Source organism: Vanessa tameamea, chromosome 11 (genome assembly GCF_037043105.1).
Source record: "Vanessa tameamea isolate UH-Manoa-2023 chromosome 11, ilVanTame1 primary haplotype, whole genome shotgun sequence".
NCBI lineage: Eukaryota > Metazoa > Arthropoda > Insecta > Lepidoptera > Nymphalidae > Vanessa > Vanessa tameamea.
The window spans coordinates 9,460,412-9,469,620 of record NC_087319.1 but is presented as its reverse complement, the minus strand read 5'-3'; the positions used below and the strand labels follow the sequence as shown (position 1 = coordinate 9,469,620).

The following is a 9,209-nucleotide window of genomic DNA, read 5'->3' as shown; positions in this document are numbered from 1 at the left end:
ACAAGTGTTTTAGACTTTCTTTCTTTAAAAAAATATGGTTATGATATATTATATAATAATCCTATTGTTATAATTTAACTAATAAATAAAATAAGTATATTAGATATATTTATGTACGGAACCCACAATAAATGTAATAACTTAATTGAAAAACAAAAGATTTGACTAAACTTAGTAAATAGCAGAAAGTGTATAAAAGGCAAACGATAACTAAACATGCACAATACAGTTAGATATCATGGCAGTCATGGGTTGTTTGTTATATTTCGCAATTGTTGGACTCCAAGTTTCAAGTACCTTAGCATCAGGTGGGTTGCTCCGACAAACTATTAATAATGACCCTTAATTAAAAAAGTAGACACTCTTGTATATCAAAAACTGTATAGAATTTTTAATTGTATTTAAGCAAAAATAAATAATTGTGAGCCAAGATGGCCCAGTTAGAAAGCGTGTATTTTAAAATTCAGTGGTGACCCTTGTGTAGTGGAAAACCCTTCATTAATCTTGTGCTTGACGGTAAAGGAAAACATCCTGAGGAAACCTGCATGTTAAATTTTAATGAAATTCTACCATATATGTATCCCCAACTTACATTTAAGCAGCCTGGTGGAAAAATACTCAAAAACCTCCTTCTCTTCCACGAGGCCTTAGCCTAACAGTGGGTACATATTTTATAATATTATGAATTATAATTTTTAATACATTTTTATCCTTTATTAGGTACCGTCCCTTTAACCAGTTTTCTTCAGAACCAAAATTTCTTTAACATATTCAGAGGAGACACTGATTTTACTCCTTATCACGGGGCTCCAACAAAACCCCCACAATTTGACGCTTTGAGAGTAGACGCAATTGATTTGAACAAGGGTGGTTGGAGATTGAACACAACAAATCTAGTATACAGTGGCCTAAACGAAGCGGTTTTAGATAGCTTTGGGTAAGTTGAATATCAATTATAGGTTAATATATTATTTTCTACTTTACATAGAAATAATAATTGAGTACAGCAAGTTCTTTAAATACCACAGAAATGTGAATTCAAATGAATAAATTGGTCGATGAAGTGAGGATATCGTTGATTTAGAAGACATTCTTCTCTGTCTTGGAAACTGTTATTTTGGTATAAGTTAGTCCACAAGAAACATTAGTCAACTATGAAACATCGGTGTTATGAATTGTTCCTGTAGCTTGAAGTGCAATTTAAATTTATATAAAATATAACATAAATGAGGCTACAGCAAAGATCTTCTTTGGAATAGCAACGAAAAACTTGTCTTTGTTAAAGATTTTTGAACCTACTTGCTCGCTCTTTCACTACGTCTCCAATACACATCGTGGTTTATAATTTGATATTCATTGATCATAATAATTACTTGTAGTTAATACTAGCTAATTTTAATAATGTTAAATTATTTTTCAGATTTAGTTTCGTGTTTGATGTTATTCACATAACCTTCCATACCGATATGTTGGTCACGTGTCAATACATTACGGATGGAATGTTATTTTCGCAACCCATTAGCGGGGAAGGACCCTGTATCGCACATTTCAGTAAGTATTTCGAACAAATCAATCAAATATCGAAATAATTTTCAGTTAAACAAGCTATTATCAAAGAGTTAAAGTACTAAACGATTGCAAACCAAATTACAAAAACCTACTTGCAAATTTTCTAATCGATATTACAAATTGAAGTCGATGTCCTAGATATTTTAGGTATTGGCTTTGTTAGTTATAAACAAATATAAAATCATGCAATTTAGAACACAGCAAGAAAGGGTCTGGAATCAATTTTCGAATAAGGGTTTTCTTTATTTTATCAGAAGACATAATTTTTCATGGGCAATTAATTCAACTTAAACTAATCAATTCAAGAAAATTGTAAGAAAACTTGCAAAAATTGAAATAAATCGTATTACATGAACTAATAATGGTGTATTGGGTCATTATCATAATCAGTGACACAATGTTGACAATATTAATTTTTCAGAAAATATTCAATTCGGTATGGCCATGCCATTTAGTGTTATCGAAGAGTCTGGTCAACAGTATATAAATCTTACAAACTACCGTTACTTTTACGACGTACGAGATAATGCTGACTTTACTTTAAAAAATCTTTACTATGGAGACGAGGAATTAAGTGAGTTAATATAGATACATATATTTCCCATTTATGTTATAGTATATAACATTCAGGCGAGCTCAGTTATAATCTAAACATCCTCTTAACTATCGGAAAACATAAATTTTACCGAATTGCTATGATCCAGCTTAAGGTGTAAATGAGCCAATGTAATGAGAGGCAGAGAGGATACAATATCATAGATTGCATTCCCTGCTATGCATTGGCGGTGCAATGTCTGAAATACATGCAAAATTGACTCATAGTGACAATTTTCAACCATGTTTTGTAAATCATAACTTTATCGACAAGCTTTATTCTAAAGTAATTATTAATTCTTCTTAATTCTGATAAGTTAAGTATGCGACAAATAATAAGCCCATAATTTTGACGGCAGGGTTTTCAAATAGATACTAAATCAAATATTTATTCTTTTTACATAACTATATATTTATTCCATAAAAATGCTACAGCAAGATGTCATTCAAACAAGGTGTTTTTTTATCAAAATTGTGTTTACCATTTCAGCAGATATCAAAATATAAAGTTACAAATACGACATTGAAAATGAAAAATTATATTCGATGTTACTTAGTTACAAACTCGAAAGTAGAATTTAGAAATTATTTATCAGTAAGACTTAACATCTATATTTTTATCCATTGTGTTATATTTTGTTGAATTTAATTCAATATTAGGACATCATCATAAATAAGTACTTATAAGTGCCTACTTGAATAAAGAAATTGTTATATAGAGCGATACTTACATTGTTTGGGACATCTGATAGTAAGTGATTACCACCGCTGTAAGAAATATTAAACATTACTTACATCTGTAAGGTACCAACTTTTGGAGACATGGGGTTGTGTTTTTTATGTCTGTAGTTACACTGGCTCACTCACCTTTGCAATGACATAGCGATACAAAATTGGTGGTAGAATATCTGATCAATACCTACCCAAACGTGCTTGCACAAGGCTTACCATTAAGTATATTTTAGTAATTATAACATTTGATTTTGTGATTAAATAATTTATAAATTAAAAAATGAATTACTCTCTTCTAGGTCACCAGATACATTATTTCCTAAACTATAATTGGAAATTTATCACAGAATTATATTCACCGATTTTTATAGACGCAGCCGCTGATTATATGTTTGAAATCTTCAGAAACAACATGCTCGATATGCCTTTAAAGAACCGCGTTGGCCACTAGACACAAATTTTAATTAATAATTAGACTCGTTTAAAAATAATAAAAAAGTTATTATTTTAAGAAATATTTTAAAAGCTTTCGTGATTTGATGTTTGAATATAATAAGTAGTTTAATTTTTGTCAATTTATTAATATCAACTAATGTGATGCAAGACACAATTACCTGAAAAAAAGAGCAACAATAGAAGTAGAATTTACAATATTTTAAAGATGGAGTCTTTTCTTTCTTTATTTTATCAACAACGGTCTATTGTGATTATGTCGTCTTGATCGATATCGGACATGTCGTTGATCTCACGGGAGACCAAACTACTACGCAGGATGTATTTAAATGGACAAGTGCGTGACAGGTGAAATCTCTATTTCCACACTCTTATAATGTGATGGGACCGCAAATCCCACACGAGCGGTAAGATTTCAGGCGGAGAATCAAAGACTTGACGTGGTTTGCAAGGCATGTACACTCCGTACACACTTATAATTTTTAGACACCGGGCTGGTACTGATAATTTTTCGACAGAAAAATCAATAATATTAATCGTACCGACCGGGGTATCAACCCAGAACCGCGGGAGCGGCTTTATATCTAGCTACTAGGCCATCAAGTCATTCGTCTATTACAATAAATTCTGCTGTAATGTACATAAATGCTTTGTGGTTATTATCTATTAATGAAAAAGCGATTATCAATTTTAATAATTGATCGTAATTGAAATAATTTATGATAATCATATAATTAATGCTCTTTAATTTACACGTTTGTTAACGAATAATTTATAATAAAATTTTAATTGTAGCGTCTGTTTCAATGTTTTTACGACAAAGACCCAAAATTGTATTATATATTTATATCTTTGTTTCGAAATAAAACTATATTAATAATACCTCATTTTATTTCCTTATAAACAATTAACCAACCAAACTATTATCGACAAAGGCCGTTTCATACCAGCATTATAAAATGTAACATATTAATAAAAAGTAAGATTTTATCATATTAAAATATTAAATTAATTTTAATAACACTGACGCTTTGCTTTGGTTCATTATTTGTAGGGATTTACCTATAAAACTGTAATAACAATATACTAAGTTATGATTAACGTTGATTATTATTAAGAATGTAATGAAATGTTATTTTATCGCAATCGAATAGAAACGTAATTGGTGCCCTTTAGCCGTTTTATTATTCTATTAATACAACTACTCGTTGTGGTTCTGTCGAAGTTGGATCGGAATAAGATATCGTAACCATTATAAACTAGTAAAATTGATCCCTAGTTACGATTCAGTTGAGAATGATTTTTGTGAAGAATAGTCGAAATTGGATCGCGAATTTAACGTATTCGTTAGCGTATAACTTAGTATATAGTATAGAACTTGCCTCTAGCATAAGCGAAATAAATAATTATTTTATTCAATATTCCAATCAAAATATTAATAAAAATTATTATATTAATTTTATATAAGTTTAAGTAGTATGCGACATTTATTTTGATTCTTCAATACTTTTAATATTAATTGAATTACGCTGTAATTTCGCACGTCAAGTTCAAGGTCTGTGACTCATTATTAATTTATTCTTACGATATTATACACTGTCTACACACGAAAATATGGAAATGTAATTCATGTAATCAAGACTAGTTAATGTGTTATGTGCGAAGTGAAAGTCATAAATAAATCAATAATAAGGATAATATTCCAACGATAATAGTTTGATTTTATTTAACATTTTATCATCTTATCCTCCTTCCCTTATTCCAATTTTACTTGAGGCGCAGTAAGTCTTCTTCTTCCATACTTCTCTGTCGGACGTCATCTCACAAGTAACATTCTTTCTAAACATGTCGTCTTTCACACAATCCATCCATCGTTTAACATAAACATTTAACATTTTATATTGAAGATCAATACTAAATAACATAACAGGCTAAAGATAAATAATAAAAAAAAAGCAATATGCAAGTTACAAGCTCGAACTCATACAATATGTAGTATTAAAAATGTGACCTTACTAGCTGCAAGGGCTTACAGACTAATATGTATAATCTTTCTCTTTGAGCAAAATGTTTGGAACTAATTTCAATACGCTGCTCCAATGCGAATTGGTAGCTACATAATATGAGGCAGAATTTCTTTAGAATTAGACACACAATGAGACGAATTATAAACACAAATTAAGCGCTCGAATATTCAGTGGTCCGGGTTTGAACCCGCAATCATTGGTTAAGACTTATGCACGCGCCCTAACCACTGGGCTATCTCAGCTCTTATATAAAATATACTTTTACAGTATTTCAAAATAATTTATAAGAATTTCTTTAATACTAACAGGCAATAAATTTTCAAGAGACCCACAGCTGTAGTGCCTAAATTATATTCGTTTCAAAAATAAAGAATGGTGTCTGCATTTTACAGCAAAGCTGTGATGTCTACAGATCGCAGTTCAACGAAGTATTCTTTTTTAAAATTTTATTTTCTTTTTCTCACTTCGTCAGAACTTATTCTTGGAAATATTTCACTTACTTTTAATTATTATTATATTCAATTTGATACGTAAAGTATTATTAGTCATCTATATTTAGAAAATCCACGTATATATGATTGAGGATTCATGTGTCAAAAATATATAACATATAATTAATTTATGACAAAAGTACGTCCATAAGCTGGAAGCAATCACTTAAAGTTTCATATCAATAATTCTCCGCCCGTACTCAGCTACTGCATATACATAGATCTTTTTTAATCAATACTATATATGTATGTAGCTAAAGCTATCATTAAAAACCGTTCAATAAAAACAAGGCAAGGTCTGGATATAACCTAAACCTCTATGGTAGTTTTCTGACCTTATAAAGAAGATCAGAAAACATTTCAATTTAATATGTTATTTATTTTGACAAAATTTGTAACTATATATGGGCTGTATATGGGCTGATGAATAAATATATTCAATATATATATAGAAGAAGGGGACGACCAAAGAAACGATGGATGGATTGTGTGAAAGACGATATGGCCGGAAGAATGTAGCTTGTGAGTGACGTTAGACAGAGAAGTATGGAAGAAGAAGAACATGCTGCGCCGACCCCAAATAAAATTGTGATAAGTTCAAGAGGATGATGATGATGATGATCTAGGCTACATGACTATAAGAAACAACTTAGCTGATTTATATAGAAAGTCGTTGTAAAATATAAAACAATTTCCATAAATTGAAAACTGTCAATCTAGCGAGCCGGCCGTTTCCCAAAATGAAATTTGTAAAAAGTTCACATAGATGATTCTTTTATTCAAGCGCTTTTCTACATGTACCTCAATATAATAAAGTTTAAATCATACAAAATTAAAAAAAAGAAGCTTACAAACACGTAAAAAATATATCAGAATTTGAGATTCGAATTACATTAAAAATTGAAACTGCATCACGGATTTTTATCAATCTTTCTTAAATATAAATAAACAAGCGTTTTCAAGGAATTGAATTTCAATTAAATATGACGATTTTTATTAAAAAGTAATAATACAAATAAATAAAAGTATTTTTGCTATAAAATATACCGTGAAAGCGTTGCTTAAACGCTCTCACGTTTAAGCAAAGCATTAATTGGTGCTTTATTAATATCCGCGATAACTAATCAATCACGTAGACAATTTAGAACCGACCTCCCGTCGCCCTGTCATCGAGGTGGCTCTCAAAATATTTATTTTAAATTAAGCGATCATCCGCTAAACGCGGAACAATAATGCTCAATAGCCTCTGTTTTATAAATTTTTTTGGGACCTTTTCGTAATGTATGTATGTAAAAAATACACTTGCTGTTTCGTTCGGTTTTATTCGCGTTAAACGTTACTGGCTCGTACTTTATCCCGTATAACTTTTATCAATAAATAAATTAATTTATAGCAAATATTTTTTTTCTTAAGTCACACAGGTAGATCTCGAACATTGAGATAAACCGACTCATCCAGCTTATAATAATATAAGTATAATTAATAATGTAAAGTCCAATGGAAAATATTAGTAAAAACCAGTGTGATTTTTACTGTCATATCAATATCATATCTACGATTACAGATTTTCATTGTTTATGATGTGTATAATTTTATAAAATAAAAATAATTTTAATGGAATTTTATAAAATATAAAAATATGAAATATGATTATATTAAAAATCAGTATTATATATTCAAGCAGTCGCAATACAACCATTACTCTTAGAATAAATGATCTAGTGTCACATTAGCTGCTAATGGCTTCCATGAAGATATCGTAATTACACTTAAGGCAAAAGATGGCTTTTATTTATCATTTCGTTGGAGTAAAATGGAAATGAAGGAAAGACGGAATGGATTTCATTCGTTATCCGTCTGTTCAGGTATATTTTTTTAATTGAGTAAAAATTTCAATTTCTCATCTTTCTAAATCAGTAGTTCTCAAATTTATTTTTCTCATGGACCACCTATTGGCTTGTGTCCGTAACCACAGTTTGAGAGAAACACTAAAATATGAACTAAATTTAAATTTGTTTAATATTTGTGCTTTTAATTCTATCCTTAGTAACCGTACGAGTATTTCAACAATTAAAATCTATGAATTTGTTAGTGATTCTCTCTCAAACTGATGAAGAAAAATAAAAAAAACCTAGGTAGGTTGGGCATCAAGTATTTATAGTGGTGATCAAGTTCACGTCTGAACAAGCATTAAGCATTGTCGGGCGGATAGCGCTTTGCAAGTCTGTACACGAAATTGTACGTAATATCGAATACGCAAGTTTGGACAAGTAACAGTCGCTTGCCTTATTAAAATATTATCTGCTTAGTACTTAAAACAATGTATGTAGGCCCTTATAAAAACTATGCTTACATTTTTGCTCTTGCACTGTCAAAAGCAGATAAATTTTCGTGGACCCCCATTAACATCTTATGGACCCCCATTTTTTATTCACGCCTACGTAGACCCCCAGCAAGTCTCTCGTGAACCCCTGGGGGTCCACCTGGACCACTTTGGGAATCACTGTTCTAAATAAATATTCATTATGAATTAGATTACGACCACGACCTTATTAATGGACATTAAGGAACTATATCTTATATGAAAATAATTTGAATCTAATAGTCACTTTGGATCACACTATCATTAATAAATAATTGCAAACCTGCCTCGTTGGTCTAATGGCTGATTGACGAGGCTAAGGATTTCGAAATAAAGGGTCGAGCTAGTCCAAAGTCCAACTTGTTTTAGATTTTATATCTAGACGTATGCATGATTAGAATCGACAGAGAGATGCTATTCAATCAAAGAATAAGGAATTACATTATTGGTATTTTATTACACGATTATAAAATCGCAATTATATGTTATAATACACATAAAAAATCAAATGTGAGCTGTACAAACCATAACCGCATGGAATGATGGCAAATATGCCAGTGGCTTTTCTTCTTCCCTTTCTTCGTCAAAGTAGATGACGAGATGGAGAACTTTAAAAATTTGGCTAATTAATTACATGATTTTCGAATGCCAACGTCTTAAAGGCATAATTTAAAATAGCAGAATATAAATTAAAAAATATAAAATACGCAGTTTCTTTTTCAATTTCATACAATCTAATAATTATTTAAAATAGATTAAATCTTAGATATATCTAAACGTTCAAAATTAAATGGTTAATTGAAAATTTACTAACAGGTGACCTCAATTTTAAATAAATATTAGAAAGAGAAAACGATAAATCTAACAAATATTTAAAAAAAAAAAGACTCACAGACTGTTACACAAAAAGAGCAAGCCGATATGACGAATCAAAAACCAGTGGTTACAATTAAAACTAAAATAATAATAATAAACTTAATA

The 9,209-nt window shown here is 30.1% G+C and overlaps 1 protein-coding gene across 1 annotated transcript; it reads left to right on the top strand.

The window, feature by feature from the left end:
* The first annotated feature begins 203 nt into the window (after window positions 1–203).
* LOC113402538 (uncharacterized) lies at window positions 204–3,365 on the top strand. Its single transcript, XM_026642820.2, has 5 exons — window positions 204–308; window positions 721–937; window positions 1,421–1,551; window positions 1,991–2,143; window positions 3,195–3,365. The coding sequence occupies exons 1-5, from the start codon at window positions 239–241 to the stop codon at window positions 3,344–3,346; spliced, it is 723 nt and encodes a 240-aa protein (XP_026498605.2). The 5' UTR covers window positions 204–238; the 3' UTR covers window positions 3,347–3,365.
* The last annotated feature ends 5,844 nt before the right edge of the window (window positions 3,366–9,209 follow it).

What these genes read in the sequence shown, in the direction of transcription:
- LOC113402538 (XM_026642820.2), top strand. Translation starts at nt 239, where the DNA reads ATGGCAGTCATGGGTTGTTTGTTATATTTCGCAATTGTTGGACTCCAA. An exon ending in TTCAAGTACCTTAGCATCAG is followed by an intron (nt 309 to 720) that starts GTGGGTTGCTCC and finishes ATCCTTTATTAG; the next exon opens with GTACCGTCCCTTTAACCAGT. An exon ending in GCGGTTTTAGATAGCTTTGG is followed by an intron (nt 938 to 1,420) that starts GTAAGTTGAATA and finishes ATTATTTTTCAG; the next exon opens with ATTTAGTTTCGTGTTTGATG.